Source organism: Peromyscus californicus, unplaced genomic scaffold, assembly GCF_007827085.1.
Source record: "Peromyscus californicus insignis strain IS unplaced genomic scaffold, ASM782708v3 Scaffold_22__1_contigs__length_63687245, whole genome shotgun sequence".
NCBI lineage: Eukaryota > Metazoa > Chordata > Mammalia > Rodentia > Cricetidae > Peromyscus > Peromyscus californicus.
In genome coordinates this window covers 14,436,313-14,462,155 of record NW_026294525.1, presented here as the reverse complement: position 1 = coordinate 14,462,155, position 25,843 = coordinate 14,436,313, and the positions used below count along the sequence as shown (strand labels likewise).

The following is a 25,843-nucleotide window of genomic DNA, read 5'->3' as shown; positions in this document are numbered from 1 at the left end:
GTCCTGCTTGATCGATCTTCTCTGGGCTCATCTCATATGGCTTGCCTACACTCCCACTGATCTTTCTTGTATGTGCCCACTCACTCCTGCCTTTGAACTTTTGCCCATTTGCTCTCTCTGCTGTGTGTGGGTCCCCAGAGCAACATTAGTCTGCTCTGGCATACCACTCAGATGTGTCTAAGGCGCCACATTGTCTTATTTTGTTGCCTTATTAGTATTTATCACCAGAAACAGTCTCATTCATGTGTTTAATGATACATTTATCTCCTCCAACCCAGACTTGCCCCTCTTCCCACTCCACAAATGCAAGAACTTACTTTGTTTTGCTAACTACAGAATTGGAAAACAGGCTCAGTATATTTTCAGAGACCAACCAACTTATAAAGTAAGTGAATTAGCTGATTAATAATAGGTTACTGAGATCAGAATCCAAAGCTGGAATTAAAAAAATAGTAGTCCTCATATATTAATACATAATCTGGTAGTATACATTCAGAGTTTATCTATACACCATCCTTATGTTGCAGTTATCTTTAACGTGGTTGTGAACTGACTTAGAAGGGCCCAGCCCACTGTGGGCAGCCTCATTCCTAGGCAGGTGATCCTGGGCTATATAAGAAAGCAAACTGAGGGCAGCCCTGTCAGTGAGCCGGCAAGCAATGTTCTTCCGTGGTTTCTGCTTCAAGTTCCTGCCCTGACTTCCCTCGGTGATGAACTGTGACTTGGAAGTGTAAGCCGACATCAACCCTTTCTTCTCTTAAGTTTGTTCATCATAGTATCTTATTACATGGGTAAATGCAACAGAACAGGAAGCAGCTAGAAGCAGCACCTTGCCCGCGTAGCTTGGACTTTCAATGTCTTCGCACGCTTGTGTCAGTTAGAAAGTCCCTCCATTCTCTCTGGGAGTTAGAGAACAGAGCCTACTCTGTTTGAAGGGAAATTCCTTGACTTTGGAGACTTGTCACTGTTTTTTCTCTGTGCCTTCCCCCAGCTACTCAAAACATCTCTCTTCTTCCTTCTCTCTAAAGTTCTCTGTGCTCCCCCTCTCATGGGTTTCTTCTTATTCCCATCCTGATTTTAAAAATACTCAAGGTTAAGTTTTGTTCATTTTAACGGCTTCAGTAGCTGGTGTGGTGCCTGGCATGCAGCAGGTACCCCGTCAACAATCTGTTGGTTGATTATGAAAGATAACAATAAAGCAAACACAGACACTATGAAAGTGGAGAATGATCTCCATGCCTAGAAACAGAATTTCATTTCAGAAACTCAACAAACAGTTGCTGAATAGGTGAACTTCTTCTTCTTCTTCTTCTTCTTCTTCTTCTTCTTCTTCTTCTTCTTCTTCTTCTTCTTCTTCTTCTTCTTTTCTTTTTCTTTTTGTTTCCCCCGAGTTGGAGTTTCTGTGTGTAACAGTCCTGGCTGTCCTGGAACTTGCTTTGTAGACCAGGCTGGCCTCGAACTCACTGAGATCTGCCTGCCTCTGCCTCCCAAGTGCTGATTAAAGGTGTATGACACCACTGCCCGGCTCGAATAGGTGAGCTTTTAAGCAGCCAGAGAGGTTAAAGAGTAAGCAGAACCACATTGGTTGTTGCTGGATATTTGATCACGCACTGTGTACCCTGAGTTTGCGTTAATTGAATAAAATCTTAGGTCAAGAGGCAGAGCCAGCAACTAGTTGACAAGAAGTAGCCATAGAGAGTAAGGGGGAGTCTGGGAAAATGGATAGAGAAATGCACACAAAGTAATGAGGAGGGACTTTGAGTCTGGTGGCATTTTTGGTCTGGGGCAGTGAAAGAGATGTTCTCTTGCTGGGTCTAAGGAGAAAGGTCATCTGTTGCTTCTCGGCCCCTCTGAGTTAGCAGGTTTTCACCTCAGTATCTGACTCCGGAGTCTTTATTGTAAAATACAATGATATGGACTTAGTTAAAAACTACACATGGCTGCAGAGGCTGTTCTGGCAGAACTTCTGCGTCCCACCGGACCTCACCCTGAGCAGCTGGGCAGTGGTTGCGAAGCCTCAGTCAGTAGCTGAAACAGCAGTAGATTCAGGTGCAGCTGCTGTGCTGACAATAAAACAGTTGGTAATCAATACCAAGTACAGACATGCTTTTAATTAGAAATACCCATATGCCAAATACTAATCCTCAACTTAAGATTTAATCTAGTTTCACCTCCATTGAATGCAACATCATTTTACTTTATTGGAGTGATAGGGAGTAGCAGTTGTGCGCAAAACACTTCTGATTGAAAAATAAATAACACATGAGGCAAAATATTAGTAGCTATTTTCTCCCAGATACAATAAATAATGCAAACAACAGCAGCCTTCTCTATTCAATGTACTGCACTTGGGTTCCTCACTTGGCCCGTTGTAAGACCAATGCCTTGAGTCTTACAGGTTCACCAGCAATGTTCACTTCTGAGGACATCCTGGATTCCAACATGACAGAGAGAGTAGTTCTCGTCTCTTCTATCATCTTCCCTTGAACAGCCACATTAAATAAAATCAAGCAAAGCACACCGGCCACCCTTGCAGACGAATGAGCTTCATTAGAGGCCCTTTTGTGAAGAACCGACCTTTTGTTGATTATCTGTGGTAAGTCTCTCCAGTGCTCATCCAGCTGTTCCAGCTGCAGCTTGATCATGGCCACGTCATCTCTGGAGGCCGCGGTGAACAGGGTTTCCTTCAGCTGCAGGAGATGGCTGTAGCATGAGGCCTGGGACACCACTTCCTTTTGCAGAGCCTGGAGAACAAAAATCAAGACAAGCTTCACTCTAAGAGGACTGACCCAGAGGACCGCCTGAGGCTGGTTTTACACTCCTGTGCAACAGATCAGAGAGACTTATTACTTGGCTTATCATTGGTTCTAGGTCACCTTTAACACACTTTTTAAAATGATATTGAGGTCTGTAGGGTTTCTCAGTGCCTGAGTATCAGTTAGGCAAATCTGGAAGCTGTGAGTTTCCCTCACAATGAGGAAACTGAGTCGACAAAGAGAATCAAGGAAAATCTATTGCAGAAGAGATCACCGTGCACTGGGTTAAGTTAAGATGTCATTCCGGGCACTGGGAATGTGGCATTGCTCTGTATTAGAGGCTTTCTTAGGCAAAATTGAAGAACTTAGGGGGTGTTCACTTTATCTGCATGCAATACAACCACTTTATTTTTATTTTTGATGATACGGTAATAAACTTCTTGGGTGCTCTGAGGCCATGAAAACCGCTGGTTCTTGCTAACAAGAGAAAAATCAAAGGTGACAGCCATGAAAATGACCACAAGCGAGATGACACAGCACATAGTGAACACTCGTCAAGAGGCTTCTTCCGCTTCCCTGCGAGGCCCCACCCAGGATGCAAACAAAACTGAAGAGGCAGGGAAGGGTGGAGTACCCTCCCAGGATGAGGAGGAAGACCCCCAGCAGCTGCTGGACTCAGCGTTGGAGAGGATGCAGGAGAGAGGCAGCCTGGGAAACAAGGCCAGGCAGTGAGCAGCACATGTACACTTTTGTCGGGCCAGTCGAGAGGAGACTTGGCTGATACTGCCGTGTTCAGACCCTGCGACAGAGGCCTGTGGACTCTTAGTCTTCTCAGCGCCCAGCACGTGTTCAGTTTTATGGCTTCAGGATTTGGTGTGACACCTGGCTCACAGCAGGCACCCATGAATATATATATATGTATATATATTATATATAATATAATATATATAATATATATCTTCATTGAACAAATGGAAGAATTAACAATGGGATAAACACAGCAGGAACCACCCTCCCTCACTTGTAAAGAAGGTCAAACTGAGCTGTGATCCACTTCAGCCTTCGGACAGTCCCAGCGTTTCTGGAAAGTAACTTTTGGGAAGATGAAGAGCGTTCATAAGTTGGAGTGGGAAAGGATGTGAGCCAGGGCAACCTTCCGAAGTCAGGGAGGGGAAAGGCAGGAGGCAGGTGGCAGGTTCAGATGCTATAGATGCCTCAGGTGGACTTTTAGGAAAAATAGAAACTAGCGGGACGCTGCTTCTCTCGCTAGTTACACTAAAGGATGATATGGAAAGTCGAGCTACGACTCTATCACACAATCAATCTCTTTTTAGAAGCAATTTTGCCTGCTGACTTTTCTGGCCCAGACAGCATCCTCCAAACACATTAATATCTCAAAACCAGCAATATTGTCTGCAGCTTTAATAATAAAAATGTTTTTTTTTTAAATTTAAGTTTAGAATATGGACTTGTCAAGGATGTTTTAAGTCACATTGTCTGTCTTCCTGTTTGGGCTTCATTTTTTTTCCTCTGTCTTTCTTGAATGTAACAGTCACTCTTGATTTCTTTTTACATTCTATTCTTTTTTTACAAAAACACTTTTTGTTTAAAAAAAATCACCTAAGTTAAAACATTGAGCGATTGTATTTGCTGCCATCCTCTCCTTAGCTATATACTTCTGACTCTCCCGATTCTCCTCCTAGAATGCCAATTCTCTTCAGGTGCTACACATTGTATTGCAGGAATTTCTAAGGCACCACGGACACAGGTCACCACACAGTTCCCACTGTTACCGTGTCTGTGAGTCAGGAATACCTTCTTTGTTTCTGTATATCTTGATGTCACATGGTGTTCTCAGGATGGTTAAGAGGCTTAGATATGTAATTAATAGATTAACTTTAAAACGCAGCCACACAAGACCATCCCATTCCCGTCCTCGTTCTCCTTGACTTGCCTGTATTAGCTGTAGCTCACTCTCCACTTTGACTCTGTCTGCAGAAATGTCCCTCTCTGGTGAACTGGCTATGGCCTCACATCGCTCCAACCAGGTCAGAAATGGGGACAGGTTCTTCTCCAGTCTAGAGAAAGAGAAAAAGGACACGACTTCATCCAAGACTATCATACTAGAGATGAAATCTCTCTAGGTTAGCAAGTCCGACATGAACTGTGACAGATGATGCCCATTGGCTGTGTTATTCCCAAACCAAAGGGATTAGCTTCATTCACTTTCATGTTAATCCTCACACACTTGCTCACACCCGTACAATGTGTAAAGATACACATACTTCCTCCCTACTCTCAAGCCTATGTCTCGATGAACACCCCACAGTAGACATTCAAGTTCACTCATCTTGAATCTAGGGCGACTATTTCCCACCACAGCTCGTCCGGATGCTCCTATCGCCCATGGAGAGTAAGCCTACTGAGCTAACACTGCTGACCTCTGCCAGTGGGCCAGCAGGTCCTCCAGCGTCTTCTGTCTCTCTTTGGCCTTGTTTACCATCCCCTCGTACTGCTGCTGTAGGGCCGCAGCCTCCTGGGTACAGGACTCTCTGTTCACCACCTTCTGGGCACTGGCTGAGAAAGTGCTGACTGTGCTGTTCAGAGACTCCAGGGCCTGACAGAGATCCTGAGGAGAGAGCAGAGGAAATGCAAGAGCTTCCTAATTCACAGGAGGCATGGGCCAAAAGGACTTGCAGTACCTGCAAATGCAGGTGGCGACCTATGCACAGTGTCGCTTTCTCTACACCCATGTCAAGTTGAATCTATAAAATGTGGGAGCCCACCGAGGTTTCCTAGTAAGATCTGAGCTTGCTTTACCCAGCAGGGTTGCATAAGGGGATGGATTGACCATTTGCGTGGTCACCAGGTGTTTGGAAGGGTTTGCACTTGGATGTGCAGTATGCTTCGATGTAGCAAGGGGGAGATCTTTTGCCCTGTCCCTTGGCATTCCTTTAAAAAGCCCTTTGGAAGAGACAGATGGTGCCGGTAGATTTGGATCCAGGTCCTCCCGAAGCTATCCTGTGTTTCTGTCTGTCTCCTCTCTGTTATCTTTCTATCTACTAATTCCTTATCCCTCTATCCTCCTCATTGGAACCCTGTAAAAGGTGGGGGCAGGCCCCCCTAACAACATAAATGAAGACAGAACAATTGTAATTATATCTGATAATTGGGATGGTTAGTACTGATTGTCAACTAGATTGGATCTGGAATCAACTAAAAGACACATGCCTCTGGGGTGGGTCTATGAGGATTTTTCCTGGGAGGATTAAATCTCCATGAGCACTCCTGATATGAGGAAGTCTGAGGGAAACGTTGTCCCAATTTGTCCTTTCCATCTTCATCATTTACGGGTGAGTATACCTACAATGTGGTTGCTACTCCTGCTGCTGCTGCTGCTACATCCTTTGCCTTCCAATAAGGAAGACAGCAGCTCTCCAGGCATCCTTCAATGCCTGTTGGGAACTGCCAAGAGTCCCGTGGACTAAACAGTCAGGCTCTCAGCCACTCCAGTGTGCAGACAGTCATGTGGGACTACCCAGCGTGTATCATGTGAGTCCATCTAGTAAATTCCCTTTGTGGTATACAGTCATTTCTGTCAGATCTTTCCTAGAGTCATGAAGGTTATTTAAAATGTATGAACTACTTGTTGCTAGAATTTTCACTTTAGTATCTTTAACTGGTGGTTGATCAACCTCTGGTAACTGAAATCCCAGAAGTCCTAACTGTGGCTGAGGGAGACAGGTAGACAGCAACAAAGCATGACATGAACAATGAGGCCCAGTTTTCAGTGAGACCCATCACAACGAAGTCTTTTCCTTCAGCCGCAAAGGCAACCAAAGTGTTCAGCAAGTGAAAAGTGTCCTACCGTGACTTGCAGCAAGACATGGTGAATGTGAAGAGAAAGGTGCTTCCGGGATGCAGAACTCTACAAAGATAGACTTTCCCCAAGCTATGGCCTGGGAGATATCTCAGGGGGTAAAGGTGCTTGCCATCAAGCAAGATGCCTGACTTTGATAGCCCTGACCCACAGAAGAGAGAATTGATTTCTGTAAGTTGTCCTCTGATCTCTATACCACCCCTGGTAAGAAATATGTAAATATAATTTTTTTTTAAAAAAATCATGACAACTATGTTCAGGGCAAGATCATGTCTTAGACATAACACATTGAAAAAAAGAATATAAGGCTGTACATTTGCACAATCTCAAAATTAGATTTGTGAAAATTATTATTCATTATATGCTGAATAGATGAAACTTTAAAATCCCATTCTTCTCTTATAAAATCCACATTTAAGGTGCTATTGTATCTATAGAAATATACACAAAGGTTCACAGATGTGGTTTTTGGTGCCGGGGATGATGCTGATGATGCCGATGATAAAGGAACTCAGAATATAGCAGGTGTTACATTATGTGCTTTCCATGTGTCAATTTAATCATTGTGGCTCAGCAGTTAATTCCCTGGAATGCTCTTCTACAGAACTCAAATTCAGTGCCTAGCACCTACACTGGGCAGCTCGCTGACACCTATAACTCCAGCTCCAGGGACTCCAGCGCCCCCTCTGGCCTCCACAGGCACTGCACTTACGTGCAGATAGCTCCTCATACACATACATGCAAAATCTAAAAAATAAAAATATTTAGAAATTAATCTTAATACAAATCCTGAGATATTTTAAATTTTCACATTAGAAACTCAGGAAAGAAGAATGATCTGCTTCCAAATGTCTTCCTCTAAAATCTAAGTATTGGAAAACCAGAATGTGATCTTTTCTGGTATTCGAACATTAGTTGAATGTTAAAATAATCACATTTTAATGTTTAATGTTAAAATAATCAAAATTTCATCAAATTGGATTTTCCTACTTCTCTCTCTTTTGTATTAAAATATATAAATGACAAAAAAGCTTTCTTGCTGAACATGTTCACGCAATATAGATCCTACCATTCTTCTAGGTGGGGGTTTGCTAACCGTTTGTTTTCTGTCCCTGAAGCTGCCTTCCTCTGTAATACAGGCAAGTGTGTTGCATGTATGTTCATAAAGTCGGGACAATGTGTGTTGTTTTGCTCATCAGCCAACGTGTTTCCTGTTAGTGTTTCTTTGTGCATAATTCTCTATTTTTGCACCTTTCCCCACATTTCCTAAGGCTGTTGGTTGTCTTGCTGAAGACTGACAGTGATCAGGAGTTAACGTAGCCAGGTTCAAGAAGCCAGTTCTCAGAGATCAGATTCTCTCACATCTAAAGGTGGCTGAAGAAGTGTCTAAACTCTGCTCTGCACACGTTATTTTTTTCTTGCACATATAATAGTGGAGAGCGGGAAAGGGATTCATTGAAGAGATAATCTGAAAACATCACGTATTCTGATGAGAAGAGAAACATTTATACATATATATATATATATATATACATATATATGCACATTTACACATCATGTGTATCTGTGTATGTGGTGTGTGTTTGTGGTATGCAAGTATGTGTTTGTATGTGTGGGCATGTGTGTTTACACACATGCAGAAACTCAAATTTGACGTTGGGTGTCTTTCTCAAGCACTCTCTACTTTGTTAACTGAGGCAGGATCTGTTTTGAACCTGGAGCTTTCAGTTCTGACTAGTCTAGCCAGCCCTCCCGCCCCTGCTATCCTGTCTCTGCCTCTTGAGCATTATGGAAGGCCACCGTGCCTGCCCTGATTTTCTGTGGGTGCTTGAGATCCAGCAGATACTTAAGTACAAGAACTTTATCAGCTCACCCATCTCCCCAGCCCAGTAAATACATTTTTTTTTTTTTTTTTTTTTTTGGTTTTTCGAGACAGGGTTTCTCTGTGTAGCTTTGCGCCTTTCCTGGATCTCGCTCTGTAGACCAGGCTGGCCTCGAACTCACAGAGATCCGCCTGGCTCTGCCTCCCGAGTGCTGGGATTAAAGGCGTGCGCCACCACCGCCCGGCAGTAAATACATTTTAAATGACTATTCCCTTAATATATATTATTCCCTTAATAATATATATATGTATATATATATAAAGATAAATCACTTGCATACTCAGATATCTTGCTATAAGAAATGATTATGTTTGAACCATTTAATTCCTCAACTAACATAAAATATTTCCAATTTTAACTCTTGCAATATTTACTGTTTTCCTTTCAAGTAGGAGTAACCAAGTTTTTGAGTGGCTAAATATGAAAAAGTGTGGCAATACACTCTCACCATATGCTCCTGGAGAACTTTGTATGTCTCTGCAACTGAGGAACATATTTTAACAGGATCAGCCAGCCTCTCTGCAAATTCAGACACAGATTGCCGGATCTAAAAAAGAATGGTGGGACATAAAAATAATTTAAGATGCATAACAAGGCAGGGGAGGTTACTGGGGACACAGCGACCTTCCTGTTGTAGATGAGTTTTCAATGCCATGATTGCACTTTTAAAAAGTCATTTTAATAAAGTCTGAAATCATTGCATCTTACTTGAGAGAAAAAAATGTGAAGACTTGATCTTAACACAATGTATAATGACATTTGTACATCCCAAAGGTGCCATATAAATAATTCTGAATGTAGTTACTAACCACTTGTTGGGTGTGAGTATGTGGTCTTTCTTTATTGCTCCCTTTCTGTAGTGTTTACTGCATTTCTAGATATTAGATATGTAACTATAGCTTGCTCGGACCAGGTCTTACCTTTATCAGATTCTCTTCAAACTTTCGCTGCTGTGATAAATGCCCCAGGATCGTCCCTTCCAGGCCCCGTGCGTGCTCTCGGAGGTCCTCCCAGTATTGCCTTATTTGTGTCAACTTGGCTTTGATGCGAGCAGACTCTCCGGTGGTGACGAACTGAGCAAAGGACTGGGCTTCTTCCTCTAACCCTACAATGCCGTCGATTTTGCTTTCTATTTCTTGAATTGTGACCTGATGTTTAAAACAAGAGAAAGTGTCAGTGTGGGCTGAATAGGCTCACCTGCATGAAATGACAGATCCCTAGCAGAGACTACCAGGACAGGTTGCTTAACTGACACCTAAACATATTCAGGTCAGGGGCAAGCAAAGGCCACCTGCTTCCTGACCTCATTTGGGGAGACCAGATGCATAGAAACACATGGAAAGTGCACAGCAATGGTGGTTGTGTTGGCTGGATGGGGAAGACAGAGAGGTGGCTACTTCTTGTGACGAAATAAGCAAAAGGCTAACCCTGTGCTCTCTCAGTGCCTCTGGAGACAGGGGTGTGGGGTTTCCTTATCAATCAAATATTCCAGTCAGCTGATCTAGGAAAGCTGTGTGTTCCAGGAACTTACAAAAACAGTAATATTTGCACATATTTAACTTTGCCAAAGTTAATTGAGTCTGTTGTATTGACTGAGCCCTTTGCACTCACACGTGAAAACAGCCTTTGGCAGTTTATCATTTGTACCTTAGGCAAGTGGTTTCCTACTATATAACTCATCAGTATATGAGCCTCCATCATTGGGGACCAAGACACTTGGTCTAAGAGTTTTTATAAAATCCTCATAGGACCTTGGATACTGCTGCTTTCTTCACTGGCTAGGTACTCTGTAGAAAAATAATGTGTACATATCATCCATTTAATCTGGGATAGACAAGATATTTTATATATTAGCCAATGTAGGCAAAAAACAGAGAGCAACTTAGGATGTGTGTATATATGTTGAGCAGCAGTGTGTGTGTGTGTGTGTGTGTGTGTGTGTGTGTGTGTGTGTGAGTCTCATAAACATGAGAAAATGCAAGTCATTTCTCCAAGAAGGGGTGCAAATCAAACCAAATAATGTGAAAATATTAAATGGAAAAAACTGTTACCCTAGGAAAGAAAAGTTTGTGACTTCTGTTGAGGTGAGACAACTTGAAAGAGCATGTGTCCCCTCAAGGGGCATGACCTTTTCATTTTCATATGCATGGGTACAGTCCCTGGCAGATCATTGATATCTGAGCATTAATAGAGTCTCTATTTCTTTTGCTGTTTTATTGGATTCTTTTTGAAAAAAAATACTCATAGGTTCAAAATGTATATTTTCTAATATGCATTAATAATTTGTCTACATAATCAGAGCACATAACAGAAAGAACCATAGTTAAGAATAAAATTACGAGTTCTCAGACCCATTCATGTCATCAGCAAATCTGTGGACATAAGCCATGGGATTAGATCGTGAGGTTGTGAATATTTATGTGTGTGTCTATGTGTATAGGATATGAGTATATATATATGAGTATATGGCCTATCAGAGATAAGATGGAAGTGAGCCAAGAAAATATTATTGCTATTTATTAGTATTGACTTGGAAATATATGCAATGATGAACAAGGATGGGTAGATTGTCTTTACAGCCATGCAAATACTCCATTGATTTTAGCCGTAAGCTTGATTTAAGGTGGAAAGGATATTGCCAATGTAGTTTTAATCTTTCTGAATAGTATGGCTGTTCAAATCATCACTTTGAAATGAGAATATGAACCTTCTAAATCAAAATCTTTTGGATTCCACTTTTCCACTCTGTTGTCACTTCTGTTGACACACATCTTTTTTTGTTGTTATTTGTATCTGCTTAATATATTTCAGATCATTTTTGAAGTGCCATTTTTGGTGTATCAAAATGTATTTCTAGCTTGATGCTAAGAAAATCCACAACTGACTCTATATTTAAGAATTAAATATTTCTAATTTGTCCGAGGAATGGGATGACATTTGATCAATTTTATAATTCAGAATTGCTGTGATAAGGCTAAATATTACAGCAAATGAATTTCTGAAAGAATAAAGTAAGTCATAAAGTGTTTGTTAATCTCTGGAGGGAGAAGTTTTGAGACCCAACAGTTCAAATGTGACATTGTCTTTTTCTTAGACTTTAGTGAAAATGATTAAATGACAACTTTTTATTAGAGTTAAGATATTTTGTGAATTTTACTGGCAGTGGCAGCTGTCTTCCTGGACAGGTCAGAGGACAGCTGGCTGTGCTTGCCATGTCCTCTGGATCTCCAATTGCACAGGATGCCTGATGAGCAAGAGCAATGCCAGCTGAATGACACCTCACCTTCCCGCCCTGCACATGGCTGTCACTTGTTCTGAATCACACTGTGAAATGTGTCCTCACCTTGGCATTTATTCTATTATAGTTAATGGCAGAGGGGTTTTTCATTAAAGAAACAAAACAAGTGAACAGAGCTAGCAGAAGGAAGTGGCTGAATCTGAACCTGTGTGGCATGAAATTGTATAAAACAGAGAATGTATATGTAAAAGAGGACATTGAATTCGGAAGGAGGACACGCTGGGAGTTCCAGAAGGAGTCAGAAGGGAGACTAGCTGGTAGATATGTTCAAAACACATTGTACGCATGTAGAAAATTCTCAAATAATATATAGATAATTCTCAGTACACATAAAGCAAAGGACGATCACTGCAATCTCAATTATTGCAGCCCATATTTTTTAGCTGCTCTACTGGAGAGATCAGTGATAACCTGTATACCTAGTTCTTCGGGCAGCTGGAAAGCTAATGCAATAAATGACTCTGTCCAGGCAGCAAGATCATCAGTGGAAAGAAAAACAGCCAAGTCTAAAGGCTTTCTCTATAGAAAGAAGTCTCTCTAGCTCCCCCTTCTGGTTAATAAAGGTAAATGCCACTAATGCATTTTTGGGAAGGTGGAGAGGGTTTTTGTTTTTTTGGCTTTTTGAGACAGTGTCTCACTATGTATCCCAGAGGGGCCTGGAACTCACTATATAGATCAAGCTGGCCTTGAACTTGTGGCAATCTTCCCACCCTTACCTTGTGACTTTTGGAGTTAGAGAAATGTACCACCATGCCTGGCTAACACAGCTAATAATGGGTCTGACATTTGGAGTTGTTCTTAAAAAGTGCAGTTAGTTGTAGATGATGAGTATACTTCATGATGTATAAATGTATGAACAGGGCACTCCATGGGCATCAAACCAAAATCAAGGAAAAGAATAATGCAACCATAAAAATAGTTTAATGATATTGCACACAATATTGATTTGAATCTGTAAGTCAGACAGTATTAATACACAATTTCATCTATAAAGTATCATCAATCATGACTGCTTAGTGGGATCAAATAGCTTTTGGTGATATAAACGTAAGACAGATGTTCTTAAAGAGAGATTATAAGCATAACGTGTGCGCAGGTCACCTTAATTTGGCTGATCTGCACGTCCATGGCAGATGCTGAAGTTTCCAAGGCATTGAGTTCGTTTTCTTTCTCAGTTATCCAGACGGACAAGGTCTCAAAATTACTGCCAAAATGATCCCACTTGATTTTCACCATTTCCATGGTTTTAATACTAAAATTAACCAAATTAAGTTAAAAAGCAGTATTTCCATAAAGAATAGCAAGACATTTCTTTCTCTATACATCACCAGGTGAAAGGTTTTGGGGGATATTTCTGATTTTTACAAAGCAGAAACTATCATATGTACTTGATCTGAGTTGCCTGTCTGACCCCAGCCCCCCTGTCTCTTCCTGGAACAGGCACTGGAGGAGACAGTGCACATGCTACATTATGAGTAGAGCTGCCCTTGGAATGCAATTTTATGCTGGCACCAAAGGGTGTGAGCCAACATGGTCCAGTTCTGTGCAGGAGCAGCAGCTGCCTTCAGAACTTAGAGTAGGGGACTCTCCCAGGATAGCTTTTGGGGTTCAACAGTTTGACATATTGCCTTTGCTTTTCGGGGTGGGGGGAGGTGCTCCTGGGACACTTCATACTGAAATACTTTGGTACAGTCCATGTTTGTGAATGCAGCTAGAGCCGTGGTCTGATTACAGGCTGCACAGAATCCTGCCGTTGTCAGCCTGGGGAAACCTTTGGTATATAACCTATAATGTTCTCTGTGATTCACGGATTTCCTACAGTCCTGACTCCAAAAGACTTTCAGAAACTCTCATTCATGAGCTCCCTAACTATTTACAGACGACATTGACTCTGTGTGTGGTAAGCCTAAAGAATAGGATTTCAATGGGAGAATCTCAGTTGGTATTAACTCTGGATATATAACCAGTTGAGCATGGCTTTCAGTTTAGAAAGAAACTAGGAGACTAACACTTTAACACTCAGCTAACCGATGTCCTTGGGTGAAGGAAAAGTAACAGAGTATACCTGATTACAGAAGGCACTTGATACCAAAACAAACATGGCATCAATTGATTGTCAAATTCAACAGTGTCACAGTGTCAAATTTGAACCCTGTGTATGTCTAATGTACTTAGCACTGTAAGAAACGCAAATGTAATCTAGTAGTGAGTGCAGGTTTTAACATAAAATTTAGTTTCAAATGGGTGTTATAATCCATTTAGAAGTAGCTTATTTTCTAATATAGTCTCAGATTTGCTGTTTACATAGTTTGGTGGAGTTTATCAAATATGAAGTTGTCAAAGTTTGAAGTCAGAATTTGTTTCAAATAAAATATTGATCAAAATTTAAAGTTTAGGCAAATACAAAATGTTAAATGCAAGGCCCCAAGAGTACTGAAAACAGTTTTCACATTCTGAAACCCTTCCTGTGATTACAGTCTTGTTTCTTGAGAGTCTTAGACTATTATTCAATGTGTCACTAAATAAAAATGTTAGTGATATTATTTTAGAAAATGTTGACTATGATATCAAAAGCTTATCTCCAAGCTCTGTAGAAGGATTTCTCAGGGACACAAGATTATTTCTTCTTTTCAAATAAATATTAAATGTTTAAAACCAAGATAGAGTTTTGTAGGTAATTTCTGGAAAGGGTACATGAATCCATGGTAATTTGAATACTGAGGCACTATGGACATACTCATGAACTTGGAGTTTGAGATATTTTTTCTACATGATGTGTGCTGAGGCCTAGAACTTATGCTATCAGGATATCTCCTCTTCTAACAGGTAACACTAGAATAAAACAGTAAAAAAAGTAAATGTGGGTTATTTTTTGTTGAGATTGCCTCTGCATGATACGAAGGCCACAGAAATGAATAGATATGGCTTAGTGATGAATATACCAGTTCAAGATGTAAACACCACATCGCTTGTATACTTTCACTATTATGGATACCAGTTCCTGGGCTGAGAACAATTTCCTTTTGGACCGTGAGTTGCTTTCCTCAAGACAGGTGGGAACATACAGACACCTTGAGATTTTTGAGAGACTGGCAGAGGAGACACAGGAGAGACCGCATGGGATGTGATCCCAGAGAGGGGAGTTTAGAAGGTGTGAAGCACATACTCTTCTTCAAGTGTGTCTTCCAGCTTTTTGACCTGCTCCTTGATTGACTTGGCCTGCTGCTGGAGCAGGTGTTTGTTCCTGGGCCCCAGTGGCATCTCTGAGGCTTCCTTGACGAGGTTCTCAGCCTGGGTGGAAATGCCTTCTGTCCGCTTAGAAAACTCCTAGAAAACCAGAAACAGAACAAAAACAACAGCAAAAAGAAAGATGGCGGAGCTGTTAGGCATGCATCTTAGACTCTTGGACGGTGCATTCAAGGAACCGAGTATTCTGCAGAGATTGACCAAGAGATGGTCGTGTAATGCTCTGAATAATAGGATGGACTCACATGGGTTATGTAGAAGCTCTATTGAAATATTTCCACAAACTCTTGTAGAATTGGTTTTCCACTCTTTCCTGATTTGGGCTTATTGCTCCGAATTCTGAGACACTTACAGCCATTAACTTATCCTCAAATATGTTCATTTACTTCTGGCCGCTTCACAAAATAACCAGCAGTCATCTGTTCTTTGAATATAGGGACAGTAGATCTCTAGGCTAACTAGAAAGACTTATTTATCTAATAGAGGGGTATCTTATCTTATACTGAGCACCAATGATTTTTCTTATTTATTTTTTCTCTGTAAAAAGAAATTATTAGTTCCTTGAGATGTCATATAGTCTGTTTATGATGCTGTGGAGTTTTATTTTATTTATATCCATATACAACATGCTGGAAAGAAGTGCAGGTCTTCTGCTTTGCAATTGAGACAGAATCTCATGGAAGCCAAGCAGGTCACAAACTTGCTACTGAACTGATCCTCCTGCCTCTACCTCTTGAGTGCTGAAATTGTAGGCATACAACACTACACTAGACTTACCCACCGAGGACTCGAGCTCAGGGCATCCCGTGTGCTGGGTCAACACTCTTCCAGCTGAGCTGCATCCCCAGTCCTGGCATAGCTGATTTTTGAATGAGTCAAACCTGTACTATGATTCTGAATCACTCATTCCCTCTCTTTGGTGAATTACTGTTCAGGCTCTTTTGTGTGTGTGTGTGTGTGAAATGTACGTAATCACATTTTTTTTTTTCTGGAGGGGAACTTAGCATCCACCAGCAGATTCTTCTTTGAGTGCCTTCCACTGGCAGGTACCAATTATCATTTGTACATCTTTCATAGGGACGAAAGCTGGTTTATCCCACCTGCTGATTTTCAGCAGCTCTGAGCTATTTTAATTCAAAAGTCTTAATTGTATGAGGCACTGCTACATGTTAGGTGCTGCCTGAATCTTGTCAGGTAAATAATGTTGGCTATTAAATTAGAAAAGATAAACCTTAGTGATAACCTTAAGTGGAGAAAATTAATGTCTTATTTCTTCTCATGCAAGCAAATCTGACAGGAGGTTTAAATATTCACCAGCTTCCCCTTTTTAACTAGTCAGCACAGAATTGCTATGTAAATATTTGTAGAAGGCAACCTGCCACTCAGAGCATCTCCCTAAATTCTATAATACCATATGAGAAGACTGTACTTACGAGGACCATTCCTAAAGTCATAACAATACCATAGAAAATAAAAGTAACATCATAGAATCATTATAGCTGCCTGTTTGAAAGACTCAATAGTCTCACATGAGCATCACTGTTGCTGAAAAAAGCCACCTATGGTTCAAATAAGACTAGGCAGAGCCTCCCGATAGCACAGAGATGTACAGTATCCTCCCGTACAATGCTTGCTGATGTCATAGCATTGAATCCGGCTTATGACTACCTGTGAGCTCCCGGGTCGCTGCTTGTCCATTTTTGAAGACCATGAAGCTCAGTGTAATTCCTCAAATGCAATCAAAAGTGTCAGTCAGTGTGGCTATGCCCCTGTGTTTTCCAGAGCCATGGAGAAGGCAATGTTTGAAAATGCTATATATATATATATATATATATATATATATATATATATATATATATATATACATACATATATATACATATATATACATATATATATATATAATATTTTGCCTGTGCTACCCACAGCAAATTGTGATTCAGAGGGCTTCAAAGAACAGAAGAGGATTGGAGAAACCAAACTAAACCAAAATAGAATGATGCTGTAAGGCACTGTCACCAACGTCCAGAGACTATGATGTCCAAATGGCTGCAGAAGGCATTGGGAAAGAATTGGCTCTCATCAGGGAGAGTTATAGCTGAAACTAGACTCTGCCCTTCAGTTGTGAAGCAACCTTCAGCCCCATCTCTGTAAACATTCACTTCCATGCCAGGCCATGTCTGTTGCGAAATTTAACTTGGCCTTCCCGTGTGAGCATATCACCCGCCAGCACATGGAAGAAACGAAAGCCCCTTAGCACAGCCACCCACGGGTTGTCAACTAGAATAAGAGTTGTCAAGTAGAATAGTGAACAGGGAGGTCAAAGAGAGCCCTCCATGTCATTCCACACGCTTGTGTGACAGTGTCTGCAAGTACATAGCTGGGCTCTGAAAGCACTTTCTAACCGCACACAGCACCCCAGTCTGGCACCCTTGCTACTTGATTTCTGTTTGCTTAGACATCCCCCCCCCCCGCCCCCCGCCCCAGGCACATCTATTGCTGTGTGACCTTCTTAAGAGCTCAGATGACCCAGCTCTCTGTTGCCAGGAGAGTAATATTTGGGGTTTCGTTGTTGGAACGTTGCCCAGCCTTCCATGTTAATGACCCTCTATCTGGAGCTACAGTACAGTCACCATGCTAACACTTTTCACACCTAATGTTGTTCCTCTATCCAGGAACATCTGTCTGTCCTCCAGCTCCAACACCTGCTTTTTTCAGTCTTCCCTGACCGAGTCATGAATATCGGGTTTATCCACACCTCTGTCAGGGGACTGCTACTTACCCACTTTCGTGAAAAAAATCTTAGTTCTTAAGGTGTAGATGCCACCCATGGTCTTGTTTCACAGTGTACTGAAGAGAGCAGGTCATCAGTAAATAGTAAGAATTCATTAAATGTGTAATAATGGTGAACTACAAGAGTGGAGATAAAGCTTTTTCTGAATGAGCGACAAGAAACCACGTGGCCTCGATGTACCTTGGTCTGCTCCAGCTCTGACGATAAGCTTTCCAAACTGCTGAAGCTCAGGAAGCGTTCGTGGCTGGAACCCGTCTGGAAAAGGTATCTGACCACTGTCTCCTTGTTGGTCTCAAATCGCTCCCATTTCCTCAAGCTGACCTAAATGACAAATAAATAAACAACAGGACATGTCGCATCACAGATGTGATCAGGCTGAATCCTAACACACTGCAGCTTCTCACTCATTTCCCCAGCTTTCAACCGTAGCAAGTGTGACATCCCATGGCCACACCGACTGAGGATGACCCTGGTGTCTTTGATAGCATTTCCTTCCCACGTCTGGGTCTTCAGATGACGTCTGAGTTCCCCAGCGAATGTAATATCTTGTGTTTCTAACAGATGAGGGTATAACATGTAGATAACTGACGAGGGGGAAATAGCCCTTCAATCATTGTCAAGAAAGGGTTGGGGGTGGGGTGGGGGAGCAGGAAGGAAGCAGGAAAGAAAGCAAGGAGTGATAAGTAGCAAAAACTCAAAGTCACTTTTTGGGTGGTGTATCAACAGCACTCTGAAGCACAGGGTGCCTTAAAGGTGTGGCTGCCGGATTTCTGGGATATGAAAAACAGTATGACCAAGGTCGTGGATTCACATGAGTGTGCATCACATCCTGGTTTCCATTGTGTGTAGCATGGGGACAAGTCACTAGACCCTGTCAAGCATTGCTGTGATCTGGATGTGACACGTCTCCAGTACGGGCTCATGTGTTCGAACACCTGGTCCACACTGATGGGCTGACTGGGAAGGGTGTGGGGACTTTAGGAAGTGGAGGCCTGCTGGAGAAAGTGGGGCACTAGGGGCAGGCCTTGAGGTTTGGTACCCAGTCCCCACTTTCTGTTCACTCTCCGTTTCCTGACTGTGGATACAACATGACTAGCCAGCCCCTGTTTCTGCTGCCATGCCTTTCCTACCATGATGGAATGTGTCCCCTGAACTGTAAGCCAGAAGAAGAAGAAGTCCTTCTACCCTCCAACTGCTCCTTGCCTGGAATTTGGTTACAGGAATGAGAAAAGCAACCGAGATAAGCATCTACATGTACGAAATACGCTGTTTACAAGACCCCCTCCAGAAGCTTGTCAGGACTGAAAACAATCCGGATAAAGAACTTAAAACGCCACTATCAGCAGTGCAGGTGACACTGGCTCTTGTTGGAGACAGGAAGTCAGTCCAGCCAGAGTGCCCCTGAGCCAGCCCAGCCCTACCTGGATGCGTCGTTCCTGCCTCTCCCTGCTCTGCTCCAGGCCTGTAAGGGTGTTCGCCAGCTTCCGTAGCTCCTCCTGGCCTGGGCCTGCCTGCCCACTCTGCTGCGCTTGCTCTATCTGCTCCTGGAGGTCTCTCTTCTTCGCTGAGATCATCTTCGTCTTTTGCTAGAAGTAGGTGTTCAATAGAAGAGTAGAAAACGTGTTCTCTATGAAGCTATGCAAGGCTATAATCTTGCAGCTCTCAGATGTATGAAAGGCAAAGCCTCACATGGTGTAGGCTTGAACCATGTTTTAAAGGAGAGGTCAATAGTTAAAAATGTGAATATCAGGAACCCTGAATTAACCAAAGATGGGTGTTTCTTAAACATGGCTTATGTTCTGAATGGTCAAAATGTAGATAATTTGACTTTAGTATTTTAATTGTGTGTGGATTTGGAGAACATTTAACATATGCAACACTCAAAAATAATGTGGTTAAACAATTGATTTGACAGGCTTCTTCAAATAGTTGTTTTCTGACTTTAAAAAGCCTCACTCCATTTTATTATCTGTGTTGTAAAAATGCAAATGTTATGAGTTTTCCTTCCTGAGTATATATTTGAATGGTTAATATACTGAGGTATTTGAGGGAACTCTACATTCAAGAAAAATTACCATAAAACTTTAATAATGCCATACAATTTTATGTAAGTATTACTTTCAGATAGAATAGTACACCGATCTCAAGTGTTGAGTTTATATATCTTTACAAAGTTTGCACACTCACGTAACCAAGTCCTGGCCCAAGAAATATGGTAAGTTTTAAAACATAATAAATACCAAAAATCTCATCTCTTTGACTTTGGAACTCTGACACCTTTCCAAGGATCAAAAAACTTTTAACATCAGATCTTAATTTCTTGAACTACACAAAACCTAGATGCTGATGTTTTACACGAATATTTAAGAGAATTAACATTTTGTGTATACAATGTAATGTTAGCATTTTCTACATTAAATTAGCTAGAATTTCATCATTAAATACTTTATTTGAATAATACTTTGATTTATATTGAGTTAGACAAGCAGTATAATCATATATACTACTATACAAAAGCATTTATGCATTTATGTAAATTTTATATTTATATTACTTATATATATAAAGGATGTACTTGTATATAGTTATATATAGTATATATACAGCTATATATACTTATATATGTATGTACTTATGTGTATATACTTATTTTAATTTTAATGTCTGCCACCAGAGTAACAGGAAACAAGTTGACTAAAATAGTTTATTATTGGGGACTAAGGATGTAGTTCAGTGGAGAGTTCGAGCTTAGAGTTGAGGTCCTGGCTTTAATCCATCACCAAAAAAGTTTGAATATAAATACATGGATATAAACATACAAACATACACATATACACACATACACACCTATACATAATACACCTATATATACACATATGTATACAATTATACACATACATATATTCACACATACATCTATTCAAATATACACATAATGCATATATATACATGTATACAACCAGATATATACACATATACATATATGTGTGTATATATACCCACATATAATTCCTTTGGTTTTGGTTCTAATCTTTTGCAAGAGCAAACTCACCTGAAACATCTGGCATTTAAAGTAAGTTATAATTTTGCAAACTAAACTGTCTAGGTCTTTTTCTTCCAGGGTACCCTGAAATATGTATTGCTTATCAGAGAGAACCGAGAACAGACCCCACCCCCCACCCCCCGACCTCAGAATCTATTCTCCATCTCTAATCAGCATCATGCACGCACATGGGGAATTAAGAGGACTCTACCTGGTGACGAAGGAGCAGCTGCTGTGCCTCAAACAGATTTTCCGTGTCTAGGATCTTCTCAGCCTGCTCCTGGCTCTCTTGGGAGCCAGACATCAGCTCCTCAAGGGAACTTTTCACTATTTCTTTGTATTGAACGCATTCCCCAAAGTTGCTTAACATTTTTTCAACCTAAATTTTCATAAAAAACAAAAGGAAATCATATGCTAATTAACAAAGTTTGTGGAATATTTTTAAAATGGAAATGAGATTGACAAATTAACTTTACATACGACTAAGCTATAGTGAGATGTTTTAGGGCACATTAGAAAATGCTTTAAAAATTTACTACATTCATTTTCATTTTATGCAAATAAGTGTTTTGCTTGCATATATCTCAGCACTACATGCATACCTGGTGTCTGCAGAGGTCAGAAGAGGTGTTAGAGCCCCTGGGGCTGGAGTTACAGATGGTTGTGAGCTGCCACATGGGTGCTAGGAACTTGGCCTTCTAGAAGAGCAGCTAGTACGCTTAACCGCTGGGCTAGGGCTCCAGCTCTCAGAAAGAACTTCTCTAATTAAGCTAATTACCCCACACATGATCATTTTGTGTTTGTGAGAGACTCAAGGTCTATTGTCCTAGACAATTCCAGATATATGAAACAGTTCTGTTTGTTACACTGTACATTATACTTCCCAAACTCATAACTTCAAAGTTTATGGCCTTTGAATAAAATTACTCCATTGAAGTCTGTGATATAGTTAGTATATATTTTAAGTGTATGCGTAAACTGTGTCTCAACAGCTAAAAATGAGTTCATATGTATCTAATATCTATTATTTTGCATAGTTTTAAGTCTTATTTGTTATTCAATGGCACAGCCACTTAGAGGAGCCAAGAGTTTCATTTCATTGGACAAGATTCTGCACCCTATTAAAAACCTATTCTAAAATTAAGAAAAGAGAAATGTACATGGCTTGATAGCCAAAGCAGAATAATAAAGTTGTATCTATTTTATACTTCATATCTTGAGGTCCTTTGATTATAATCTCAGGAATATTATCAGGCTATGATAATACCTTATACAAAATGTTGAGTCCATACTATTTAAAATGGAGAAAAATCAAGAAGCAAATAATAGAACATTTATTGAAATGTTCTTCCAATACTACTTTGTCCTTCTCTACAGCCTTCCCTCTCAACCCCATGAGCTCTAAACTTGTCCCCTGTTGCCTTCTCAAACTTCCTACATGCACACAGATGAGTGGGAGAGGCCCTGCTAGACATGATATTTGAATGTTTTAACCTATAATGGAATATAGCTTATTCCATTTGAATGCATATTAAGTCTAGAATGAATAGGCCTTTGCTAAAATGGAATTTTTCTGGTCTCTCAACTAATCATTGATGATGACGATGATGATGATGATGATGATTCATTATTACTGGTTAGAAGCTAATGAAGACTTATCTGTCTCAATACTCTTCCAAGTCCTTGACCTAAGGTACTGAAGTTAGTCTTTCTCACTCCCTTATTAGTGTATTTTAAACTCTGTTTTAAAAGTAAGGAAATTGGGCCCTAGAGACATTGAAAAAAATCAAGATTATATGAAAGCAGGATATAAACTATAAACTCTGTTGCTGGGTTAATCTGATTTTTTAGCATCTTTATTACTTTTTCCTTTTTTTCTTTTCTGCTATTTCTTTCTTTCTTTGTTTGTTTATAGATATACACTCTTACCATGTAGCTTAGGCTTGTCATGGAGCCCAGGTTGCCCTTGAACTTCCTGTTCTCCTGCCTCAGCTAGGTGTACAGTTATGCATCATGACATCATGCTTCTCAAACCCCTTTTCATAAACTTTGAAACATATCTTTAAGTGATAACAAAATAATGATGCTTTCAATAAGAGCAGACACTATTTGACTAGTCGTCTTTGGACTTGAGAGATAGGTCATTAACTTGAACTAACCGGTTCAGTAGCATTGTCCATAACTCAAGCATCCTGCACATCTTTCCTAATAATCTTCATATAAGTAACTAAGGTTTCTTTGTAAAACTACTTGCTAAACTACAATCAAAACAAGGATGGTCCTGCAGCCTCCTCTCTCAGCTAGAGCCTCCTCCCTTGGACTCTGTTGAGTGTAGTAAATGACACACCTCTGATTGTAACGCCACAAGAGCCTTGAAAGAGCTTGACAGTTCTGCCAGCTCATCTCCTCGCCTTTGGGCTTCATTCTCAGAAGAAACGTCCATCAAATGTTTAAGCCTGGATTTCAGCCAGCTGAGAGTCTCTCCCTTTTTGGTAATGTCATTTCTGATCTCCTGGAATGAAAGGACGCTTTTTATGAACAAAGGGTGATCAGGAATCACAATTTTCTATCAGGAAAGAATTCAACCCAAGAAGGTTTGTAAAACGGCAGTAGTAACAGAGTGAGGCAGCTGTTCTATCACAACAGAGCCAAAGAGCTCATGGTACTCTTCGTACTCATAGTGAATGAGTACTAAAAAGAAGGGCTTCCCAATGGCCGTACCTAATGGGCAAAGCCAACATGAGCATACTTTTAAAAATTACCTTCAGAATTAAATTAGATGCTATATTCCCCTTCATTACAACAAACTTGTCTGAAACTACATGAAACTAGTCTGCAAAGGTTCATAAGCGGGACCAAGCTCTAACTAGCATAGAAGGTTCACTTCACCACAACAGTGCTGGGAGGATTCCAAAGCCTTAAGTCTCCAGGACTGGTTATAGAGGGCATGGTCCTGGGGCAACCATTTATACTCGCTATGGTTAGTCTGGAGCAGGGGAAAATGCATACCAGACAGGAAACAGCTGACTTCAAAGTTGGTCTCTGCATTCTAAGATAAGATTTTTTTTTTAAAAAAAAGAACTAAAACAGCAACAAACAGAAACTCATTTTCTGCATGTACACAGTGATGTTATTGAGTCCTCTAGTAGTACCTTGGGCAACCATATGAGTTAGTCAGATAAAAGAGGACCCCAGAAGACAGTGGCAGAAAGACAAAGCATTCTCTTTTATAGTAGTAGATACGTGACTTTGAAGGATTAGAACGGCTGAAAGAGAATTGCACTCTAGTCTACACCAAGTGAAGGTCTTTCTAAGGGAGAGGGCTGCAGTGTGCTAGTCACAGACTAAACATGATATTCAGATCTGGAGCTCTGTTACCTTGGCTGGGTTTGTTGCTTCTAAAGCAACAGAAATGAGCCAGTTCAGTTTGGTTACAACAGAAGAATACTCAGAGAATCCCCTGTCTCTGTGTCCTCAGGTTGTCTGGTTAAAACTGGATTGTACAGAAACACACAGCATTCTTGTTTCCAGTGACAATTCTTAAATCTATGCTGTGTTGTACAATTGTGCATGCTACTTCCTGCTCCAGCATTCCCCCTTAGGCAAAGCTGCATCAGAGACATCATTAAGTGTGCTTAAATCTCAAAGCTATCAACAGCTCCATGGTGGTGGTGGTGGGGGACCTACCCTTACCACAGTAATATGAATAGACGCTGTCTTTAAAGAAATTTATAGAAACCTGATTTTTATAGAATGCACACACCAACAAACAAACAAACAAACCAGTTACACTATGAGCGTTTAATTTTTGGAAATTTTCCTCTAGAAAGGACCAGCTCAGAACTTACATCCACCACACGCTTAACCTCATCGTGGTTGGCCGTATCGATGGCTGCATCCTTGATTGTCTTCAACTGTGACTCCTTTGCAGACACCCAAGAAGAGAACTCAGAAAACCTGAAAGCACATAAGCACTTTATGATGAGGGGCACACTCTCAGGAAGGTGTAATACATTTCCTGTTTTGAATTCATGGATGTGGAGCCAGTGATTCCCAAATTGAGGGCACTTTCTAGAAACTTTAATACGAAGCCCAAGGCAAGTGTGTTAATATCTGAGGTCAATAACTCTCATGGAGCTTAGCTGATGTGTCTCAGGGCTTAAGAGGAAAGGAACCAATTGAGGTCTGGCTTCATACGTCTCACCAGAGTGACATTAACCAAGAGAGGCAGACACCCTCCTGTGAGGAGAGGATATGAGAAAACCAAGAGGAATGGGATTATTGGCCCTCAAGAATACCTGGGTTATTTTGAAATAAAATCCAGACCCTGTTTGGACTGAAACCCATTAAACAAAACAAATAAAACGAAGTACCTTTGTACAAAAGCATGGGCAAGATTAGAGTAATCTGAAACGAAGTACCTTTGTACAAAAGCATGGGCAAGATTAAAGTAATCTGCTTTTCTTACTGCCCGAAACAAACTCTATATCACCCCCTGTTTTATAATAATCTCTGAAGGAAAGGATCAAGATGGACTGGAGCCATCTCAGGAAACGCTGCAGTACCTGCTGGTATAGTCCTTCCACTTGTCTGGGTCATCCACGAGCATCATGTAAGTGCTGTCAATGGAAGCTTTGAGGTCTCTGAGAGCCGTGTGACAGGCTCCGGATGTGTCCCTGACTGGGTCCCGGACTGGGAGCTTCACACACAGTTCCTCTATGAGCTGCAGCCTCTTCTCACAGAGATGAGGAGGACCCTTGTCACTGAAGAAAATCTAAGACATGACAAACACTTTCACTACCTTTGGCGAGAAGGTGCAGAATACCTCTATATTCTCACAGAAAAACTAAAGGCAGATTCACAGGCGGGACCAATGTAAGACCATTTTCCTCAGGCCATCACATCTTTAGGTATCTTTACATAGTTATGCACTTTCTACGGTG

At 40.9% G+C, this 25,843-nt stretch overlaps 1 protein-coding gene across 18 annotated transcripts in view; it reads right to left on the bottom strand.

Moving 5' to 3' along the window:
* Positions 1–25,843, bottom strand: part of Syne1 (spectrin repeat containing nuclear envelope protein 1) — a 477,641-nt gene that overhangs the window by 283,072 nt on the left and 168,726 nt on the right. For 17 of the 18 annotated variants that reach the window (XM_052750933.1, XM_052750946.1, XM_052750935.1 and 14 more), the window contains 13 exons: positions 25,466–25,674; positions 24,749–24,857; positions 23,248–23,412; positions 21,112–21,279; positions 19,279–19,443; positions 18,038–18,178; positions 14,984–15,144; positions 12,919–13,069; positions 9,440–9,667; positions 8,968–9,066; positions 5,198–5,385; positions 4,711–4,834; positions 2,578–2,744 (listed from right to left, as the gene is read on the bottom strand). In XM_052750933.1, coding sequence (XP_052606893.1) covers positions 2,578–2,744; positions 4,711–4,834; positions 5,198–5,385; positions 8,968–9,066; positions 9,440–9,667; positions 12,919–13,069; positions 14,984–15,144; positions 18,038–18,178; positions 19,279–19,443; positions 21,112–21,279; positions 23,248–23,412; positions 24,749–24,857; positions 25,466–25,674 — 2,075 coding nt within the window. Of the gene's footprint in view, positions 1–2,577; positions 2,745–4,710; positions 4,835–5,197; positions 5,386–8,967; positions 9,067–9,439; positions 9,668–12,918; positions 13,070–13,444; positions 15,145–18,037; positions 18,179–19,278; positions 19,444–21,111; positions 21,280–23,247; positions 23,413–24,748; positions 24,858–25,465; positions 25,675–25,843 lie in introns of those variants that run through there. The other variant, XM_052750951.1, reaches the window with a different exon arrangement.